At 42.3% G+C, this 23,874-nt stretch overlaps 1 protein-coding gene across 2 annotated transcripts in view; it reads right to left on the minus strand.

Annotated features, from left to right (window-relative positions):
- LRRC8C (leucine rich repeat containing 8 VRAC subunit C) overlaps positions 1 to 7,559 on the minus strand; it is a 33,924-nt gene extending 26,365 nt beyond the window's left edge. The window contains exon 1 of one of the 2 annotated variants that reach the window (XM_029063022.2): positions 7,385 to 7,559. In XM_029063022.2, coding sequence (XP_028918855.1) covers positions 7,385 to 7,522 — 138 coding nt within the window. In that variant the 5' untranslated portion in view covers positions 7,523 to 7,559. Of the gene's footprint in view, positions 1 to 6,673; positions 6,738 to 7,384 lie in introns of those variants that run through there. The other variant, XM_029063023.2, reaches the window with a different exon arrangement.
- Between the last annotated feature and the right edge of the window lie 16,315 nt (positions 7,560 to 23,874).

The raw sequence follows: 23,874 nt of genomic DNA on the forward strand, positions 1-23,874 counted from the left end.
TAGATAAGATTTGTATTGATGGCAATTTGTGACAATCATGAAAACCAATCAATTATTTTCCCTAATTGACGGCAGTCAAATGTCTGGTGTCAAATGTCAAATCAAGGGAAGTCTGTTCTGTACTCAAACATGCTGCTTGTTAATTTGCAAAAGATGGGCAAAAGGAGTCTTGTGACTTTAAATGATGAGATATTTAATCATCGAAAAGGAAATTTGGGGGAAGATCTAAACTATATGCTTCATTAGGGCAACAAGACATTTTTGGCATATAAGGCATACAAATAAAGCGCATTTGAATATCTGGATGTTAATACATATTTCAAAACCCTGCCTCTCAAAACATTCAATCCATCTATTGAGACGAAAGAAAACAAATCTAAAATGACTTTCCACAATTCTCTCAGTCACTAAAGAGTTCTAGAATGTTGACTCATACCAGGCATAAAAAGAGAATCACATTTTCGGTAACCTTAAATGACTCATGTATATACCTGATTCGTTTTAAGAGTCCCCATTAAGATCCACTGCCATATCACCTCAGCTGTAATTTCAATTAGGAAAGCCTACCTTTCCAACTGAAAATTACTGGGAAACCATTCCCAGAAACAAATGAAGGAAGTCCTGCTGGTAATGATCTGGGAAAGATAAGGCCAGTGGTCTTCTGGGCATGTTGCAACATTTCATGCCTTGGCCCTGTGATAACCCCTGGGAGACCAATCAATCAATTGTATTTATTGAGTGCTTACTATATGCAGACCACTTTACTAAGCACTTGGGAGAGTACTATACAATAGAACCAATAATGACCCAGTTCACTGGGATTTAGACCTGAATATTATTAGCAGTGGTGCCTGAACAAGCTTTTTATCTGTTGTGAGGAGCTTAGGTTAAGATTGGCTCCTCTCCTGACCTCAACATTCAAAATGGACGCAGTCCAGCCTCTGGAGCTCCGACCACATGTTCAGTTCCTTCTAACTAAGCCATCTGATGCTTCCAGGGCCTCTCCAACAGTAGCCTGTTGGAGAGAAGAGAAGCCCAGTGGATAGAGCAGAGGCGTGGGAGTCAGAAGGACCTGGGTTCTAATCCTGGCTCTGCCACCTGTCTTCTCTGTGACCTTGGGCAAGTCACTTCACTTCTCTGTGCCTCAGTTATCTCATCTGGAAAATGGAGATTAAGACTGTGAGCCCTATGTGGTATAGGGACTTGTGTCGAATCCAATTATCTCGTATCTACCCCAGAGTTTAATTCAGTGCCTGGTACATAGTAAGCGTTTAACAGATACCTCAAGTATCATTATTATTATTATTGACCTCACGTTAACGCAAATTGCAGTCTCTTAGAACAAAATGCCCAGTGATGTTTTGTAAAGAGGAAGCAGGAAATGTTTTTCCTCAACATTTGCATGGCCTGTCCTGCTGAGCTTTCCACTTCCTGTTTCTAGTTTATAATCACTAACTATATTTGGTAAGATTATGCGTGTATTATTTTTTTCATTTTTTATTTGGACACAGGAAAATATCCTAAAGACCCTATGTTAGGTTAGCTTGTTGTGAGCAAGGAACATGTCTACTGACTCTGCTGAATTATCTTTTTCCAAGTATTTAGTACAGTGCTCTGCACACAGTAAGTGCTCGAAAAATACCATCGATGATGACGAAACAATCTGAATTTTCCAGATAGTACCATCCTGAGTTTATGTTCTGGTCTTTTATATGAACCTTTTTTTTTTTAAATGGCATTTATTAAATGCTTACCACATACCAGGCACTGTACTAACTGTTGAGGTAGATACAAGCTAATCAGTTTGGACACAGTCCATGTCCCACATGTAGCTCACAGTTTGAATCCCTATTTTTCCTATGAGGTAGCTGAGACACTGAGAAGTTCAGTAACTTGCTCAAGGTCATACATCAGACCAGTGGTGGAGTTAGGATTGGAACCCAGATCCTTCTGTCTCCCAAGTCTGTGCTGTCCCCACCAGCCCACACTACTTCTCTTAACCTTGGTAAATTTTAAAATAGGGGTGGTTACGGCATGAATCTGGACATTTGTGCAGCTGAAACTGAAAGGAGTACTGCCTCAAAGGAATATGTAAGCTCCTTGTGGGCAGGGAATATGTCTGTTTATTATCATACTATAATCTCCCAAGCACTTAGTACAATGCTTTGCACAGAGAAAGTGCTCAATCAATACAATTGAATGAATAAATGAATGATGTATAAATACGACTGACTGACAGACTGAAAAAAAGTGACTCGGCATGTACTCTGATGAGAAGCAGCATGGCCTAGTGGATAGACCACGGGACTGGGAGTCAGGAAGACTTGGGTTCTAACCCAGGCTCTGCCACTTGTCTGCTGTGTGACCTTGGGCGGGTCACTTAACTTCTCTGGGCCTCAGTTCCCTCATCTGTAAGATGGGGCATAAGACTTTGACTATGGGACAGAGACAGTGTCCAACCCAAGTATCTTGGATCTACCTCAGAGCTCAGCACAGTGCCTGGCACATAGTAAGCACTGGTCAAACACCACAATTATTATTATGAGAGTTGATGCTTTGGATTGATATGATCTCCAATATATACCACTTTTATAGTATATGTGGCTTCATCATGTCGCAGCCGTGCAAGTAGCCACCTGACTGGGATGAGCTACAACTTGTGCCAGGCAAGAACAAAAAAGGCACCAAATCCATTAATTTTATTATCTGCATGTTTTTCAGTGAGAAAATAAAATAAGTTAAAAAAAATTGAATTTATTTTTCAAGCTTTCCAAAAATGAGTCTACTTTCTGGAAGTAAATGGGTAATTCATTAATTATCTGGTGACCTGGAAGAAGAAATTTAATAAATAGTGCTTCGCTGCTCCAAAATAGTCGATGGTAAGCAGTTTATTACTTGGGTGTGCTTGCCTCTTTTTCATTTAGATCTAGTCTGGCTAGAATACTGGAATTTCAATCATGTTTGCAAAGAGGTTTTAAGGTGTATTCCCATTTTAGAGAGGGAGAAAGAGAATTGGATATGTCTCCAATCACAATGGGTCCGTGATGGAAATGAAAACATGTCAGGTTTTTTGAATTCTCATTTCACAAAATATCCATTACTGCCTATATAATCATAAATCATTTGTCAAATTTTAGTGGATTATTTGGCAAGGCTCAACCATGCTTCCTCCCAAAATAAAGACTGTCATTTTACTTTCCAAAATTAACAGTAATGAACTTGTCCTTGTTTTCTATTTTCTCAATACTACTGATCATTCTGTAATTTGCATCTATGGGAGGCTCCTATTATAAACAGTGACGCCTTTAAAATTTAATGCAAAATGGAGTTAGATAAGACCCTGTTTTAAATAGCCACCTCGTAAATAAATAATAATTGCTCTCCCATTACGAAAACAGTGTCTACTGCAGTGAAGGTAGAAAAATTCCCAAGAAGAATATTATGATTTCTTCTGAACCAGGAGATACTGAAATACCCATGACAAATCAGTGTGGATTTCCAACATACGTCAACTCCACACTGCAATGAACTAACATGAATGCTAGCTACTGCAGTGTAGCGAGGCTGAGGGAGTAAAAATACGCGGTAAAATTTCCATCAATCAATGGTGTTTCTTCAGCCTTTACTGTATTCCAAGCTCTACTTTTACCAAGTGCTTGGGAGAGTATTCCACAACAAGAGTTAGTAGAAATGATCCAGCACGCAAGAAGCTTAAAGTCTAGAATGGGAGACTGATATTAAAATAAAATACACAAAAGGGAAGCAGCAGTGTATAAGGATATGGACATGAGTGCTGTGGGGTTTGTGGTGGAGTGAATATTTTATGGGGTTCCAAGTGCACAGGTAAAACAGAAGGTACGGGAGGGGGAGGTGAATAGGAGAAATGAGGATCTAGTCAGGGAAGGCATCTTGGAGGAGATGTAATTTTAGTAGGGCTTTGAAGGTGGGGGGAGAGGTAGCCTGTCTGCTGTGAGGCGGGAGTGAGTTCCAGGCCAAAAGGAAGATAATCATCATCATCATCATAATAATGATTATGGTATTTGTTAAAAGCTTACTATGTGCCAAGCACTGTTCTAAGTACTGGGACAGATACAAGGAAATCAGGTTGTCCCACATGGGGCCTCACAGTCGTGGCTCAGTGGAAAGAGCCCGGGCTTGGGAGTCAGAGGTCAGGGGTTCGAATTACGGCTCCGCCACTTGTCAGCTGTGTGACTGTGGGCAAGTCACTTAACTTCTCTGTGCCTCAGTTACCTCATCTCTAAAATGGGGATTAAGACTGTGAGCCTCACGTGGGCCAACCTGATGACTCTGTATCTACCCCAGCACTTAGAACGGTGCTCTGCACATGGTAAGCTCTTAACAAATACTAACATTATTATTATTAATCCCCATTTTATAGATGAGATAACTAAGGCACAGAAGTTAAGTGCCCAAGGTCACACAGCAGATAAGTGGCAGAGCTGGAATTAGAACCCACATCCTCTGACTCCCAAGTCTGTGCTCTTTCCATTAAGCTATGCTGCTTTTCTAGCCATGCTGCTTCTCCATGAGCAAGGGGTCGGGGGCCAAGACAGATGAGATCGTGGTACAGTGAAAATTCGGCATTCTGACTCCCAGGACCGTTCTCTATCCAATACACCATGGTGCTTCTCATAGCGTTGTTCCCTGCCACGAAATTTCCCATGGTCATTTTGGAGCATAAGAGTTCAGTATAGTTGGAAATTCTGCCCACCCTAACCCAACCCCTTTCCCACCCTTTCAGCCCCAAATCCCTTGGAATTGGCGAGAGACTCTGCTTTGGCTGCAATAAGTCCTGCTCACCTCCCCACTTCCCCACCATGCCTCCTGTGACTGCAGAAAAGCATAGTAGATATAGCATGGGAGTCAGAAGGTCATGGGTTCTAATCCCAGCTCCACCACTTGTCTGCTTGGTGACCCTGGACAAGTCAGTTAACTTCTCTGCACCTCAGTTACCTCATCTGTAAAATGGGGATTGAGACTGTGAGCCCCATATGGGATAGGGACTTTGTCCAACTTAATTTGCTTGTATCCACTCTAGCATTTAGTACAGTGCCTGGCACATAGTAAACGCTTAACAGATACTATCGTTATTATTGTAACCAGGCCTCCTTCCATCACTGGAAGACAGCAGAGGATTTTTGCTAAATTCAACAGAAAACAGGTTAGTGACAGACCAGCTATAAGGCATGTTGCCAATCTGTATTTTGGACGGAAGGCAGTGGCAGAGCTGGGGACTCTTCTCCCAATTACGTGAGTCTGGGTGGAATTCGATGTGTAATCGGAAGATATGGTTGTGCACAAGAATGTGGCTTCATTGCACAAGAATGTGGCTTCACTGAGGTGTGAGTAGTGTAGTGCAAGTTTTCCTTAAAACCCATCAATGGTATTTATTGAGTGCTTAATGTGTGTGAACTACTGTTCTAAGCCCTTGGGAGAGTACAACACAATAGAGTTGGTACTTATAGTACCAAGTGGAATTTCAATCATGCTTGCAAGGAGGTCTTAAATTATATTCCCATTTCAAAGAGGAATAAAGAGAACGGATATGTCTCCAACCATAATGAGTACATGATGGAAATGAAAACAGAAGTCAGGTTTTTGGAATTCTTACTTACAAGCTTACTTAAACCTGAAATAAGATTCTTCAAGTTTGCAACCCCCATGATATAGAAGACCTGAATATTACTTACCATCCCAAGGGACAAAAACATAGGCAGATGATTCAGAAACCAGGCCTGATATTTTGCTGTGAATCGGCTCCCTCAACTACTGTAGATAAGAAGTACTTTTGGATGGTTTTTTTCTGTTTTTTTTTTTTACCATTTTTCCGCATAGGAGTGACTCTTTTAATTATAAGGGTTTTGCACAATCCTACCTTTGCTTCTTCCATCCTGATGTGGAATGGACACGTGTCTGCTAATTCTGTTGTACTGTACTCTTCCAAGCGCTTAGTACAGTGCTCGCCACAAACTAAGTAGTCAGTAAATACCACTGATTGATTGATTGAATATGCAAATAGCTGCAACTACTTTCCTGGGCTTGGAAAATAAGCTCTGTGCCCTGTTAGGTTACCTCCTGCAAACTACTAAAATGGAAGATCTCTTCCCACTCTCCCTAGTTAGTATAGCAGCAGCAAAAACCATCATCTTCATCTGAGCACTAAATTAATTTGATGGTTCACTTCACTCTGATCAGACCCAGTAGCTTTGCCTGAAATCTATTCTGAGGAAAGGACTTTCAGGAATATAGCAGAAATGTATTCCACTTTTAAAAAAACAAACACACCCTCCTAAAAGTGTACAACTTGAAGCTTCACTAATAGGCTATTCTTTTTACAATAAAAGTTATGCTTGATATTCTTATGATATAAACATTTTGCTACCAAAAATCTCAATGTACCATAAAGTTTTAGGCAACTGGTGACCTAAAAGACATCATACTCACTTTTTCAATCTTTCAAACTAAGACCAGCACTTTTTGGCAAGTGCCACAGAAATTAAAAAAAAATGTACTTGCAGCTTCACTAGTAGGATATTCTTTTTAAAATAAAACAGTTGCTTAGTATTTTTATGATATAAACATTTTGCCACCAAAAAACTCCATGTACCATAAAGTTTTCAGTGACCAGTGACCAAACAAACATCATACTTACCTTTTCAATCTTTCAAATTAAGACCAGTAATTTCTGGTGAGCTCCACAGAAATAAAAAAAACATTCTGAAATGGCTTCATTTTCAACAGAGTTCACCAGAAAACACTGTAAACTGTAAACAAATGGTAAACAAAATAATGTTAAAAGAACAGCAACTCAAGTCTACCTAAGTAGACTAATTAATAAAATAATAATTATCATTATTATATAGGAGTCGATAGAGAACATCTGAAGATGATCTCTTTTGTCTCATCGTTCACATGTGCCCCGTTCTAAAAGTGCACTACTTGCAGCTTCACTAATAGGATATTCTCTTCAAAATAAAAAAATGTTCGATATTTTTATGATATAAACATTTTGCCACCAAAAAACTCAATGTACCACAAAGTTTTTGATGACCAAACAAACAGTATATTTACCTTTTCAATCTTTCAAATTAAGACCAGTAATTTTTTGGTGAGATCCACAGAAATAAAAAACATTCTGAAATGGCTTCATTTTCAACAGAGCTCACCAGAAAACACTGTAAACTGAAAATCAAATGATAAATGAAATAATGTGAAAAAGCAGCAATCAAGTCTACCTAAGTAGACTAATGATAATAATCATAATTATCAATAAGAAGTAGAAGTTAACAGAGAAGAGCTGAAGATCTCCTTTGCCTTGTCATTCCCATGTGCCCCACTCTAAATGGAAGTTTTATTTCCTTACCTGTAAGGTACATCCAAACACTCCAATCATCAGCATGGCTACTGAGAGGTAATCGGTAAACACATCCCACCACGGCTTCAGAACTCTGAATGCCGGCTGCTGCTCAGAAAACTGTCGGAATTCCGTTACCGGAATCATGATTCTAAGAGAAAAATGGAGAGATGCAGAGTCTGAATATGATTTTGGAAAAGTCTTTGCATTCTTTTGCTATCTGTCAGGTGAGATGAGGAGGCGAATGTAAAAAGGGAAGGGAAGCTTCTGTTTACTAGAACTACAAGTTTGATTGTTGCCATGGTATTTCCAATGACTGCGCTAACCTGACCGTTATTGAGAAGCAGTGTGGTCTGGTGGATAGAGTATGGGCCTGGATGTCAGAAGGATCTGGGTTTTAATTTCGGCTCCACTGCCTGTCAAATGTGTGACTGTAAAATGGGGATAGAAAAGTGTCACAGGAGAGCTTTTTGACCTGAAGTTTCTATTTTCCAAATTGGATACCTTCACAGCTAGAATTCAATGGAAAACTGCCATCCTATCATTCATTTGGATGCTTGGTGTTACGAGTGGCCTGCGAGAGTGATGGTCAAAGCATCTGGAAAAGACCTAGCTTCCTGGTATCATCATCATCATCATCAATAGTATTTATTAAGCGCTTACTTTGTGCAGAGAACTGTATTAAGCACTTGTGTGAAGGGTTGGTAGAGACCCACGTGGGGAAAGGTAGAATACTTTCTGCTTATCTGGTTCAAATTATTTTTACCGGATCTTCTCCTAATCCAGACCCCCTCCTTTCTATAACTGAACAGAACATATGTTTGAAAACAGAAAGACCCCTAAATAACACATGGATACAGAATTATTGAGTTGGAGGACAATTTTTGTTTTATAGATTTATTGCATAGATAGAACAAGCTGAGTTGGTGCATATCATTAAAACATGTCACTGTATACCTTATTTGGACATTATTCTTGAATATAATACTTTTCAGTCCACACTGTCACTGAACTCCAGGAAACCTCCATGATCATGTCAACCACCACTAACTACAGTAGCTTGTGGCCTTTCAAATTCCACTGATGTCACTTGAAATAATAATACTAGCAATAACAAAATAGTAACAGCTACAGCACTTATTAGCACATACTCTATGCTAAGTGTGGGTGTTGATGCAAGATTTTAGGATCATGCACAGTCCCTGTCTCACTTTGGCTCACAATCTATTTTATCCCCATTTTACAGATGAGGAAACTGAGGCCCAGAGAGATTAAGTGTCTTGTCCACGGTCACACAGTAGGCCAATAGAAAAGCTAGAGTTTGACCTGGGACTCCTGCCTCCTACTCTTGGGCTCTTTCCATTACCAGTCAATCCTCTCTCAATTGTTTCATGAATTGGTTCTTCCTTCCTTCCTACTTTCAGGGGATAAGACATGGAGAGAGGAGAACAGAGGAGAGGAGCATGGTGTGGCTTTGTTTCCAAGACCCATTCAGTCAATCAGTGAATCAATCAAATTCCATCCATACCCTACCATTGAGTGCTTACTAGATGCAGAGCACTGTACTAAGTACTTTGGACTGGTTCTAGGAACAATGCAGTCAAGGACAGAGGAACTAAATCTGAACTGGAGCTCAAACTGGAGCTGACTTGTATTTAGCATGAAGATTTTGCTTCTGCCTTGATTGTCCAAGGATCTCAAAGATAATAATAATAATAATAATAATAATAATGTTGGTATTTGTTAAGCGCTTACTATGTGCCGAGCACTGTTCTAAGCGCTGGGGTAGACACAGGGGAATCAGGTTGTCCCGCGTGGGGCTCACAGTCTTAATCCCCATTTTACAGATGAGGTAACTGAGGCACCAAGAAGTTAAGTGACTTGCCCAAAGTCACACAGCTGACAAGTGGCCGAGCTGGGATTTGAACCCATGACCTCTGACTCCAAAGCCCGTGCTCTTTCCACTGAGCCACGCTGCTTCTCAAAGAGAAAATGGAGGTCTGTAATTTCTCTTAAATTACCCATATAGACTCATTTGCTCACCAGCTGAGGCTGAGGGTCCTCAGAAGGGACATACCCTTTCCATCTTTTCCTCTCTAACCAAAATGCAACTACGTTAATGCAGTTACTTATCATATCCTGCCTTGAATACTGCATCAGTCCCCTTGCTGACCTCCCAGCCTCCTGTCTCTCTTCACTCCAGTCCATACTTCACTCAGCTGCCTGGATCATTTTTCTACAAAAAGTTCAGGCCATGATTCTCCACTCCCCAAGAACCTCCAGTGGTTGCCCATCTACCTCCGCATCAAACAAAAACTCCTCACCATTGGCTGCAAAGCAGTCAATCACCTTGCGCTCTCCTACCTCACCTCACTACTCTCGTACCACAACCCAGCCTGCATACTTCGCTCTTCTAATGTTAACTTTATCACTGTACTTCGATCTAGTCTGTCTTGCCACTGACTCCTCAGAAGCGTCCTGACTCGGGCCTGGAACACCCTCCTCCTCAAATCCAATAGACAGTTACTTTTCCCTGCTTCAAAGCCTTAATGAAGGCAAATCTTCTCCAAGAAGCCTGTCTTTCTTCTTCTCCCACTCCCTTCTCCATCACCCTGACTTGCTCCCTTTGTCCATCCCCCATCCCAGCCCCACAGCACTTACGTATATATTTGTAATTATATGAATTTGTAATTATATGAATGCTGTCTCCTCCTCTAGACTGTAAGCTTACTGTGGGCAGGGAATGTGTCTGTTTACTGTTATACTGTACCCTCCCAAGTACTTAATACAGTGCTCTGCACACAATAAGTGTTCAGTAAATGTGACTGAATGAATGAATGAACCATTAAAATGAGAACCGATGAAACAGATTGGAGATCATCAGACACTGGTAGGGTTATATATGGAATGTTTCCTTGTCTCAGGCTGTTGGGAAATGTAGCTTTTGAAGAGTTTACAGAAGATGTGATTTGGGCTTATAGACATCCAGTTGGCTGAAATGACTGCAAGCCTCTCTGGGCTATTATAAAGTTATCTCTAACTTGATTGCTTAACTCCTAAACTCTTTGGAGAGAGCAGATTTTTTTTTCTTTTATCTTATGTAATGCAAAGCTGCATGTCTGCTTGCAATGTGATCTTGCTAATTATTTTTTGTGATGCACTAAATGGTACGGTAAGTTGAAAAAAAAAAATAAAGCAATCCTGGGAGGAGTAAGGGCCAGCCCAAGGAATTGATACATGGTTGATTGATTGATGCATTCTCCTTTAGCAGTTATCCACATCTCTAGACAGTAAGTGCAATGCGGGCAGAGAACGTGTCTGCCAACTCTGTGGTACTGTACTCTCCCAAGTGCTTAGTTCAGGGCTTTGAACAAGGCAAGCACTCAATAAAAACGACTGATCGATTGATCCTTATTTGAGGACTACCCTGCTTCCCTCCTCCTTCTCCTCCTTGCCAGCCCAACTCTTTCCATCAGGGATTAGTAGCTCTTACTGAGGAACAGGGTCTCTCAAGTCATTTCATTAAAAAACAATTACAGTCTGTACATTTCTCCTTACTGTCATAGTCCTCCTCCCCTTCACCTCCCCCTTCCCACAGGCCTTCTCAGAAATCAAATCTTACATGTTTCCTGTTATTTTAAACCACCTGAACTATTTCCTGTTGGAGCAAGACTACACAGAACCCATTTTTTTCTACTAGTTTATCCAACATTTTCCTTCACAGGTATAAGCAATGGCACTTTGAACAGGAAAAACAATGATAATAATGGTATTTGTTAAGCGCTTACTATGTGTCAAGCACCATACCAAACACTGGGGTAGATAAAAGGAATTCAGGTTGGACATAGTCCCTGCCTAACCAGGGTTCACACGTGTGGGACAGGGACTGTGTCCAACCTAATTAACTTGTATCTACCCCAGGGCTTCAAACAATGCTTGGCACATAGTAAGCACTTAACAAGTATCATAATTATTATTATTATTATTATTATTATGTAGGAGAGAGATTGACAGGTACTGAATCCCTATTCTACAAATGAGGAAATTGGGGCATAGGGAAGTTAAATGACTTGCCCAAGGTAATAATAATAAATGTGGTATTCATTAAACACTATATTCCAGGCACTGTTCTAAGTGCTGGGATGGATACAAGTGAATTGAGTTGTCCCAAATGGGCCTCACAGTCTTAATCCCCATTTTACAGATGAAGCGACTGGGGCACAGAGAAGTGAAATAACTTGCCCAAATTCTCCCAGCAGACAAGTGGCAGATCTGGGATTAGAACCCAGATACCTCTGACTCACAGATTCGTGCACTATCCACTAGGCCACACTGCTTCTGCTTTATGAGAATAATACTTATAATGATTAGGGTATTTGTTAAGTGCTTACTATGTGCCACTATACCAAGTACTGAGGTAGACACAAGATATTAAGGTTGGACAAATAATAGAGCCAAGATTTGAATCCAGATCCTCTGACTCTCAGGCCCGTCCTCTTTTCACTAGGCCAAGCTGCTTCTCTTGAAGAAGCTCAAGTGCTGCCACTTTCGGGGTGACTGTGACTTTATTTTGAACTCTGTTCCTCTGCCTGTTGCCCTCACCAGTTTTCCAGGAGTAGAGCATTGCTATTTAGCTCCTCCATTGCTAAACTGAAGACATCATGATTGGCGTCTCCCAAGTTTTGCATCGTTATCAACTTGAGCATGGAAAACTCCCTTTAAGATAGCTTGTTGGTAGCACCATAGTGAGTCTTTCCAGATCCTTGTAGAATCTCTCTTTCTGTTCACCAGGACTCAGCATTATGATGGCATAGGTCCGTGATGATGCTGACAAAGCATTTTTGATTTAGTGTGGAGAACAGGGTCGTTATTTAGTTACTTGAGCCAATTCTGGGAGGTCAGAGCCTGGCAGCAGTCTTATTGCAATCCATGCCAGGAAATCATGGCTTTGAAGAGGAAAAAAAAAAACTCTCCAGAAAAATGAATATTCAGCACCCCGCAGGCTGGCGATCTGGACTAAAATGGTAGCTCTATCGTCAGATGGTTTGTGTGGAATAAGTACCTTCCTATCTTGGGCAAGGATTGCTCTTGCTGTCTTGCACATCCCATGATGGGAACTTAATTTTCTATTTGATTTTGCACCTCAAACTTTAAACCTACCATCCCTGGTCCCCTAGTGAAGCTAGTTTGAGTGGGATCAGATATTTTTAGGACTTGTTTTCTAGTCTCATCCTCTATGGGATGAACAGCAAGCTCTTAAAAATGGGCCTTCTCGGAGGCCCAGGGAGCTGCTGACTAGCGCTGTTCTCTCTCCTGTGACTACGCAATCACTAAGCAATCCCTTCTGTGACTAAGCACTCTTGACCAGGGGGACTTTTGGTTCTGAAATCACACAGAATGTGCACTTGATGACACAGTAATATATGGCCACATACTACAGCTAGCTCATTGCTTATGTACATGCCCATAAACTATTGAATAGATTTTCTTCAATGAGGAGGCAGTGAGCCCTAGTAGAAAGCTCCTAGGACTCAGACTCAGGAGACCCGGGATCTCGTCTCAGCTCTGCCTATTGAGTGACCCTGGGCAAGTCACTTAACCTTTACGAGCCTCGGTTTCCTTCGTCTAATAATAAGTAATAATAACTATGGTATTTGTTAAATGTTTACTATGTGCCAGGCACTGTACTAAGCACTGGAGTGGATACAGGAAAATCAGGTTGGATACAATCCCTGACCCATTTGACAGATAAGGTAACTGAGGCCCAGAGAAGTGAAGTGACTTACCCAAGCTCACACAGCAGACAAGTGGCAGAGCCAGGATTAGAACCCATGACCTTCTGACTCTCAGGCCCGTGCTCTACCCACTAAGCCACGCTGCTTGGATAAAGTATCTGCTTTTCCTAGCTCTTAGATTGCGGGTCCTATGTGGGTCAGGAGCTGGGTTCAAAATATCCTCAGGATTTAGTACAGCGCTTGGTACCCAGTGTTAATGAATGCCACCACTATTACTAATGCAATTATCTAATTGTCAGCTGGTGTTCTTCATTTACTTGTTTCTCCTTAAGGTTTCTTAAGGCTTACTTGTTTCTCCTTGAGAAGCAGTGTGGGCGAGTGGATAGAGAGTGGCCTGGGAGTCAGCAGGACCTGGGTTCTAATCCCAGCCTCACCACTCTCCTGCTGTGTGACCTGGGGCAAGTCACTTAACTTCTCCATGCCTCAGTTCCCTCTACTGTGAAATGGGGATTGAGACTCTGAGCCCCATCTGGGACATGGACCGGGTCCAATATGATTACCTTGTGTCTACCTCAGCCCTTATAACAGGGCCTGGCACATAGTAAGTACTTAACATATGCCATTAAAAAAAGTAAAACTTGTACAGGATAGAGATCTGGGATCTGACCCAAATTAGGCAGTGCTTAAGCCTAGTGAGGCTCAGAATTCATTCCAGCCCCCAGTACATAGGTGAAAAACATGGATGGAACTGAACCCAAGTAACTTATCATGGGCCATTTCTCCAGGGCTGCTGGGAAATGTGGTTCCAGAAGCACAGGAGGTCAGTGATGACGAGTTGTGCTGCATTATCCCCACACCCTCCTTCAAGCCTCCTGGCCACCGAGTCACAACTGGCTGGGCAGGGGAAGCCAACAAATCAGGACAACGCAGAAAGGAGTGGGAGAAGAGGAAATGAGGGCTTAGTCAGGGAAGGCCTCTTGGAGGAGATGTGTCTTCAAAAAGGCTTTAAAGGTAGGAAGAGTCTCTGGATAGGAAGGTGGAGGGCATTCCAGGCCAGAGGCAGGACGTTGGTGAGAGGTTGGCGGTGAGAGAGATGAGCCTGAGGTACGCTGAGTAGGTTGGCTTTAGAGGAGAAAAGCATCTGAGCTGGGTAGGATAGCGGCAAATGGGAAGGCTCAGAAATGCCTTGCCATCTTGGTCCTGCTTGTCTCCCCTTACTGTTTGAGGGGGGACGCATATTGTGGGGCTCAATATAAGCACACCTCACCCATCGCTCAATATTAAGTTTTGGCAGAAACTGGCTCTCTGGCCCAGGGAGAGGAGAAAGCCTCAATTCTCTGATACGTGGAAACAGAGTCCTCTTGCTTCCTCTATCAGATACAAATTGCCTCCTCTTAATTGAGCATACTTATTCCAGAAGTTCATGAAGGGAGCAAGAAGAAGGAGGTATTGTACATTTTCTTGATTTATGCAACAACAGCAATGTGATCCCCAGTGGAACAGAAACAATTAGGTTCCTTGTTCTTTACTTCAGATTTTCGTAGAAGTGGCTGGCAAGGAACAGCAAAAATAATGCATCCTTACTGGCCAAAATCCTGAACTCCATCAAACAATTAAGAGTAGTTACTGAGCATCTACTCTGCTACTCTGGATACAGCGTACTGTGACTAAACATCTGGGAGAGTACCAGAGATTTAGGTAATAATAATAATTGTATTTAAGTACTTCATGCTGGGGTAGATATAAGACAATCAGGTTAGACACAGTCTCTGTCCCACATAGGACTCACAGTCTAGGTAGGAGAGAGTAGGATTTAATTCCATTTTGCAGATGAGGAAACTGAGGCCAAGAAAAGTTAAGTGACTTGCCCAGGATCACTGGCAGACAAGTGGTGGAGCTGAGATTAAAACCCAGGTCCTCTGACTCCCAGGCCTATACTCTTTTAACTAGGCCTCGCTAATTCTCTGCCCTCAAAGAATTTATAATCCAGCAGGTGAGACAGATGGTGAAATAATGCATATACAGAAGGAAGAAGTGAATATGCATATGAGTTGGCGCTTAAATGTAGGCTATGTACGCTATTTTCAGAAGGGCTAAGGGTAATTTTGAGTACACAAGTGTATAGTTGATATAGACGTGCTGAAGTAGTAGGTGGGGAAATATAAATTAATGGGGAAAGCCTTTCTTAAAGAAAAGTGCAGTAAAGTGTACGAGGCTATACCTCTCTGCTACCAGAGGTCTGATCATCTGCCTCTGGGAATACGAGAACATCGCTTACCAGGAAGAATTTTACAAATGAATAACATCTTGCAATCCTGGAAAAAGGGAGCTAGGCAATCTGTTTAAGCACATATTTTTATTCACTAGATTGCAAGCTCCTTCATTCAGTCATTCAGCCATATTTATTAAGCACTTACTCCATTAAGAGCACTGCATGCAGAACACTGTTTTAATCACACAGCTAAAGGTGTCTGTTCTTCCTTGAGAGAGATGTTAGGAGACTTCAGCAGTCTGCCTGGCCCTCCTGATTTCAGAGCTTGATCATGGCATTAGTTTATTTTGTTTTCTTATGACATTTGTTAAGTGCTTACTACGTGCCAGGACAGGTATTCATTAATTTATTCAAAGGTATTTACTGAGCACTTACTGTGTGCAGAGCACTGTACTATGTGCTTGGGAGAGCACAATATAACAATAAACAGATACATTCCCTGCCCACAATGAGCTTAGAGTCTAGAGGGCAGGGAAAGTGTCTACCAATGCTTTTGTATTGTACCCTCCTAAGCTCTGAGTACACTGCTCTGCCCACATTAAGCACCAATAGCACATTGGAAAGCAGAGTGGTCTAGTGGAAAGAGTCAAGGCCTGGGAGTTAGAAGCACCTGGGTTCTAATTCCACTGGGCCACTTATCTGCTTTATGACCTTGGGCAAGTCACTTAACTTCTCTATGCCGCAGTTACCTCAGCTGTAAAATGGGAATTGAGTCTGTGAGCCCTATGTGGGACATGGACTTCATTTTACCTGATTAGCTTGCCTCTATTGAGCGCTTACTGTGCGCAGAACACTGCACTAAGTGCTTGGGAGAGTAGAATATAAGAACAGCAGCGTGGGTCAGTGGAAAGAGCCCGGGCGTGGGAGTCAGAGGGCATGGGTTCTAATTCCAGCTCTGCCACTTGTCAGCTTCACTTCTCTATGCCTCAGTGACCTCATCTGTAAAATGGGGATGAAGACTGTGAGCCTCACGTAGGACAACCTGATTATCTGTATCTACCCCAACGTTTAGAACAGTGCTCTGAACATAATAAGCGCTTAACAAATACCAACATGATGATCTACAGCAGTGCTTAGAACAGTGCCTGGCACACAGCAAGCTCTTAACTATACTGTTAAAAAAATTAAAACAGCTACCACCGATCGGTGAACAAATACTGCAGCGTGGCTTAGTGGATAGAGCAGGGGCCCATGAATCTGAAGGTCATGGGTTCTAATCCCACTCTGCCACATGTCTGCTGTGTGACCTTAGGCAAGTCAATTCACTTCTCCGGATCTCAGTTACCTCATCTCTAAAATGGGGATTAGGAGTGTGAGCCCTATAATGGGGCAGGGACTGTGTCCAACCTGGTTACCTTGTATCTACCCCAGTGCTCAGTACAATGCTTGGCACATAGTAAACACTTAACAAGTACCACTGTTGTTATTGTTATTATTAATTTGAATCTGAATTTGGATCTGAGTTCTGAGGCCCCATTTGAGTAGTCTGCATCAGTCACACTAATTTTACTGCTTGGCTTTAAAGCCGAATCACTGGGCCCTGCGCATTTGAGGTTGCTCATCAAAGCAAGTGGAATCCCTGAGCTTTGAACTGTTTGATAAGTCAGAGAGGATCACGTTTGCAGTTCCTCACTCATGCCTTAGTGAGTTTGTGAAGCATTTATCGCTGCAGTATAACTGGTAATGTATTCACATTGTACAGCAGATCACGGGTAAGAACTTAGTTGAGTTAGTTTAGAAGTTGTTACCTGCTGCTTTATTTCCAGAAACAGCCAGGAGGGGAGGGGCTGCAGGAGCTATCCCAATAGAAGGGAAGGTTTCTGACTAAAGGCTAGCTCGCTTGTGCACCAGCCAATAGGAATCCCAATTATAGCTGGTAAACGTGGGCAGATGAGACCACAGCAGCTACCGAGGCAGCTAAACCTGGCACCGGCCTTCTGGTCTCCACCGAGGGCCCAGAATCAGCATGACGCTACAGTCACTCTGCCTGGAAGTTGGTTTTGTACTTCAGATTCTTGCAGGAGCTTTGCCACTATCCACTTTCCCTCTCGTTACATCCCCTGCCCGGCGGGAACACGGCTGTCAGGGGTGAGAGAGGGCAGGTGGCACTGTGTAATCTCCTGGCCCAATAATCAATTCCTTCGAGTGGGTTTTCATTCTCAATGCTTGAATGACTAAGACGAGGCTCATCTGTTATTTTTTTTAATAGGATATTCCATCTCATTCCTTCACTTTCCTTTGATTTTTTGCAATTATATCTTTAGTAGAAGAGCATGTCTGGAAAGATGGCTAACCATACTGGGATTTATTTTGTAGTTGTTACACACACATATACACACACAAACACAGCCATGATTCTGTACCGTGATTCTATAGGATTCTGCCACACACCGTTCTTTCAAAATATTAGCCGGGGCCTGGGGTACCACATAAGATTACCTTCACAATTTAAAAAGGATCTCGGGGGTGGGGAGGGAAGACAGAGCAAGAGAGAGAGAAGGGAGAAGAGAGAGAGGAAAAGAGAGGGTTAAGGCTAGGGAGAGAGCTAGGGAAAGAGAGAGATAGACAGATAGAGCTTCCAGCTATGGGAATCCTCACCTTCTGCCACTATTCTGAGAGCTACAGTTTGCTACTGCATATGAAGTTCATGGTGATGAGTGGGGCAGACCTGACTTTGATGTGATGGGTGAGGAGTGAATCAGACTGGAAGAAACCTTTGTGGTGGACTGGTGTGAATCTCAGCCAGAATCATCTGGCAGGCAGAAAGTCATCAAGGGCTTGTTCTCTGGAAATGACTTTAAAAAGGCCGCCAGCGGCTCAAGAGCCAGTTTTGTCACCCTTGGATTTCACCCTAGAAACTGCCGTTTGTAAAAACATTTGAAAGAGTGATTTTATTCATGGGTTTTGAAAACATCACACAATGACTCCACATAGACGGCTATGGACAAAATGACAAATTACTCCATTCATCTGAACTAAACTGAAATCGTTCTCAAGGGAGGGTGACTTGCTATATTGTAGTCAATTTTTGCCTGCTGTTCTCACAGTTGAACACTTAGGTTCACATGTGCTTCGAGTAGAAGTGAAGGAATGAGAACAAGGCATTAAAAAAGTCTGAATTAAAACTCTGGAAAGCAGTTTCTCGACCATAGAGGTGATGGTTCGAACCAATGTTCCCTAGTTTGGGGCTTAAAATCTGCATCAGCCAGAGACCTGGGGAATAGATGTTTTTGTCTGTTTCTTTTGAGAAGCTAAAAAAAATTAAAACTTCTGCCTTTTAAAAATAAAGTACATTCAAGATTCCAGAGAAAACTATTTTCCAAAGACACAGTAGCAAAGAGGAAAACGGTCAAAATCTCAACAAAAGCAACTGAGGAGATATTCTCACATAGCTCCACCCCTACAAAATTGTTGAATTATGATTATTCTAACTCCATCCTCAGATGGGTAGAATATTTGAGGAGATAAGAAAAACAGGAATAATGCACAGATTGCTATTTTAATACACCAATATTTTGCCATCAGCCCTAACAGGATATGACGATTGATCATCCTCTTTTCCAGGACTTAGATTATAACTAAGTAAGGGAGTTGATAAATTATGCATCTTTCAAGGACAGATGTAATAATCTATTAAGAAACCATTGACAGAAAACAGATTCGTACATAAAAGTCTAGTGCAGACACTAATGAGCTAGAATACTGTATTTCTGAGTTTTGGCTAGAGTCCAAGAATGACTTTTCCTGTATTTTTGTAGAAAGGTTTCAGCTGCATTTCATCTTCATGCTGCTCACCTCATGTGCTATGTTTCTGATACATGTTTACTATGTAATTGATGCCTGTCTACTTGTTTTGTTTTGTTGTCTGTCTCCCCCTTCTAGACTGTGAGCCCGTTGTTGGGTAGGGATTGTCTCTATTGCTGAATTGTACTTTCCCAGTGCTTAGTACAGTGCTCTGCACACAGTAAGTGCTCAATAAATACAGTTGAATGAATGAATGTGAAATGGCTGCTTCAGTCAGATTCTGGACTAACAATAAAGTGAGGAAAAGATGTACCTATTAGATTAAGGGAATAAAAATGATAAGAAGCAATATAGCCTAGTGGAAAGTGTTCAGGTCTAGGAGTAAGAGGGCCTAGCTCCGCCACTTGTCTGATGTGTGATCTTGGGCAAGTCACTAAACTTCTCTGTGCTTCAGTTACCTCATCTGTAAAATGGGGATTATGACTGTGAACCCTTTGTGGGACAAGGACTATGTCCAACTCGATTATCTTGTACTACTCAAGCGCTTAGTACAATAACTGCCATATAATGAGTGCTCAACAGATACCATAAAAGATATGAATTCTGGTGAGGTCTGTTTTCAGTCTTCCTGGCATTAAGTGCCTGGGGCTTCAAATTCTAACTTCTACAAATAAGTCGCACGTATGGAATGGGCTAAAGTTGACAACTCCCCAGTCGAGTGGAATCATCTTCTTCCTCCTCCTCATTCCACTGTAGTCACTTGAGACTCCAAAGTTGTAAATAAAATCCATACGATCTCTGTCTCTCTCACCAGAGATCTTTCATGGGCCCTAAATGATGTTTTCATTTCCAGAGTCTCAACTCTAAGGGCACAGGAATGTATTTTCTTAAACTAAACCTATCCCAGAGTATTTTTGTTTTTGGTTGGCAACTTTCAGTGCAATTTAGGAAAGGTGTCCTGTTTGTGTCCTGTTCATTTCCTCAATCCTTTGGTCATGGCCATTAGGTCTGGAGGGCCACTGACCCATAGCTGTAATCACTGTTTTGGATGAGATCTCCCTCATCCTTCATTACCCAAATGAACTCAAAGGGATTGAGGTTTACCCTCCTCCAATTCGATCTCCTCTCTCACTAAAAGATTGGCACTAAAGCTTCCGTTGGAAGAAACTACTAGAATGGCACATTCCAGAGAATTAACCACCAGTAGCAAATATTTGTGACGCCCACTGAGTTCTAGGCTCTGTTTTAATCCCAAGTGATTTGGAGGGTCCCAGAAAAGGGAGGGTATGAATCCTGCCCTCAAGGAGCATAAAGCTATGGGGATGTGTCTTACCGACTCTGTTGCATTGTACTCTGCACAGAATAAGCACTCAATAAGAATAAACACTCAATAAATATGATTTACTGATTGATTCACTTAGCTATGCCCTTCCTTGTTAGGTTCCCAGATCAGAAAGCAGGTAGAGAACTGATAACCCCTGGGAAGGACATGACCTCTGACACTCTTTCTTCTTGTTGAGCAAGAACTGCTTCTCCTCTTTAGAAGCGGCATGGCCTAATGGATAGAGCATGGGCCTGGGAGTTAGAGGATCTGGGTTCTAACTCCAACTCTGTGTCTGTGTGACCTTGGCCATGTCCCTTCACTTCTCTGTGCCTCAGTTCCCACATCTATAAGACTGGGATTGAGACTATGAGTCCCATGTGGGACATGCACTGTGTCCAACCTGATTAGCCTGTATTTATCTCAGAGCTTAGTAGAGTGCTCAGTAGGTAGTAAGTGCTTAACAAATACCATTTAAACAAAAAAAGACAGTGGGATAACCACACAGCTGTTGTTTGGAGTTCTGAAATTGGAAACTGGAAGCAAGGAGAGCAGAGCAAACATTTTAAGGACACAGAGTAAGACAAAGTCTCAGTGCTGCATCCCAGCTGTAAACAGGGAGTCAATTGCTGAGAACATACCGGCATGGCAGTCGGTAATCAAGAAAGAAGACCATTTGAGAAAGTTTCATTAGGAATGTGACAGGAGGCAGCAAAAGAAAAAAGACAACAGCACCAGGTGATGCAAACATTAAACAATACAACATGGGATGGTCTTTTTGTCTGCACAAATTGTCAGGGACTGTGGGTTCCCCACTGGTCTTTTTAGACACAAACACCCACATGCACAAACACACACACACACACACATAAAATTCATCATCATTCTGTGCATGCCTCCCCTCTCCTCAAGAACCTCCAATGGTTGCCCACCCATCTCTCTATCAAGTAGAAACTCATCGCCATCAGCTTTAAGACCCTGAATCAGCTCCTCCTCTCTTATGGAACCTTGCTCCTCTCCCTCTACAACCCAGCCTGTACCCATCGCTCCTCCAACATCAGCCTACTGACTGTGCCTCGATCTGGTGGTCTCTGTCACCACTGAGCCCTTGATCATGCCCTCCCTCCTGCTTGAAACTCCCTCCCAATTCATAGCCAACAGATCACTGCTCTCCCCATCTTCAAAGCCTTATTAAAATCATATCTCCTTCAAGAAACTTTCCCTTATCTCTCATCTCCCTACCCTATTCTCCCTCTCTACTGTGTCACCTACCACTGTGGTCTGTATACACAAAGCACTTTGCATCCCTAGCACTTATGTTCATATCTTTACATTCCATTGCTTCCCCTATCATAATTTAGTTTAACATCTGTCTCTCCCGCTAGATTTTAAGCTTCTTGAGGCAGGGAACATGTCTACCTACTCTTTTGTACCTCCCAAATATTCTCTGTATACTATAAGAACTCAATAAATACTTCTGATTGACTATGAAGGGACAACTATATTTCACTGCCTGCTGCTCTCCTACTGCCAGCCCACACACCTCACTCCTATAATGCCAACCTTCTCAGTGTACCTTGATTGCGTCTATCTTGCTGCCAACCTCTCATCCACACATTGCCTCTGGCCTGGAATGTCGTCCCTCTTCATATCTGACAGATAATTACTTTCCCCCACTTCAAAGCCTTATTAAGGGCACATCTCCTCCAAAAGCGTTCCTCGACTAAGCCCTGCTTTCCTCTTCTCCCACTTCCTTCTGTGTTATCCTGATTTGCTCCCTTTATTTGTCCTCCCCCCAACCCCACAGCACTTATGTACATATCTGAAATTGATTTATTTGTCTGTCTCCCCCTCTAGTCTGTAAGATCTTTGTAGGAAGGGAATGTGCCTACCAATTCTGTTATACTGTTATCTTGTACTTTCAAAATTCTTAGCACTGTGCTCTGCACACAGTAAGCACTCAATAAATATGATTGATATTTCCCCTTGTAGGTTATATCCTCCTGCCACATGGTATGATGGAATCCTGGAAGGTTGTCTTTTTACATGTGAAGGAAAAAGGGAATGGAAAAAGGGGATGGTTTGAGCTGAGCCAGCCTCTGAAATTTTTTCTGAGTGTGGAAGTGTGCGTGTTGGGGGAAAGCATAATCAGGTGATTTTCTGATACTGTGGGGAATCACAAAAGGAACCAGAAAAAACACAATTATTCCTCTTCAGTCAACCAATCATATTTATCAAGTACTTACTGTGTGCAGAGCACTGTAGTAGGTAAGCGTCTGGGAGACTACAATATACCAGAGTTGGTAGACCACAGTGAGCTTGCATTCTAGAGGGAAGAGCAAATCGAGCCACATACAGAAAGAAAAAACATTTTCCTGAAGTAAAACTTCAATTCCATTCACTTAGCTCCCATGAGAAAGCGGAGGTTTGGAATTCCTTATCTTTAAGACTCAATGGAATTTTATCAGTGAAGGACTTCGAAGATAGAGAGAGACTAATTGCTGAATAATTCTTTCAGCCCTTTCAAGAAGCAGGTCCTAAAGAAAAGCTGTTCCTACATTTTATCTTTAGATTTGGTTCATTTTTAAATGTGTTGGTGAAATCAAGTGAGAGCTGTTCATTAACACTGTCCATCACCTTGCCCCCTCCTACCTCACCTCCCTTCTCTCCTCAGAGGAGCAGTGTAACTCAGTGGAAAGGGCATGGGCTTGGGAGTCAGAGGTCATGGGTTCTAATCCCGGCTCCGCCACTTACCAGCTGTGTGACTTTGGGCAAGTCACTTAACTTCTTTGGGTCTCATTTACCTCACCTGTAAAATGGGGATGAATACTGTGAGCCCCATGAGGGACAACCTGATCAACTTGTATCCCCCCATCGCTTAGAACAGTGCTTTGCACATAGTAAGCGCTTAACAAATACCAACATTATTATTATTATTCTACAGCTCACCCCATACACTCTGCTCCTCTGCCACTCACCTCCTCGCTGTGCCTCATTCTCGCCTATCCCACCGTCGACCCCTGGCCCACGTCCTACCACTGACCTGGAATGCCCTCCCTCCTCACATCTGCCAAACTCTCTTCCCCTCTTCAAAGCTCTGCTGAGAGCTCACCTGCTCCAGGAGGCCTTCCCAGATTGAGCCCCCCCTTTCCCTCTGCCCCTCCTCCCCTTCCCATTCCCCCTACTCCCTCCCTCTGCTCTACCCCCTTCCCCTCCCCTCAGCACTTTTGTGTATTTGTATATATTATTTATTACTCTTATTAATGATGTGTATATACCTATGATTCTATTTATCTAGTTTGGTGGTATTGATGCCTGTCTACTTATTTTGTTCTGCTGTGTGTCTCCCCCTTTTAGACTGTGAACCCCTTGCTCGGTAAGGATTGTCTCCATCTGTTGCCGAATTATACATTCCAAGCGCTTAGTA

The sequence above is a fragment of the Ornithorhynchus anatinus genome, chromosome 4 (assembly GCF_004115215.2).
Source record: "Ornithorhynchus anatinus isolate Pmale09 chromosome 4, mOrnAna1.pri.v4, whole genome shotgun sequence".
Taxonomy (NCBI): Eukaryota; Metazoa; Chordata; class Mammalia; order Monotremata; family Ornithorhynchidae; genus Ornithorhynchus; species Ornithorhynchus anatinus.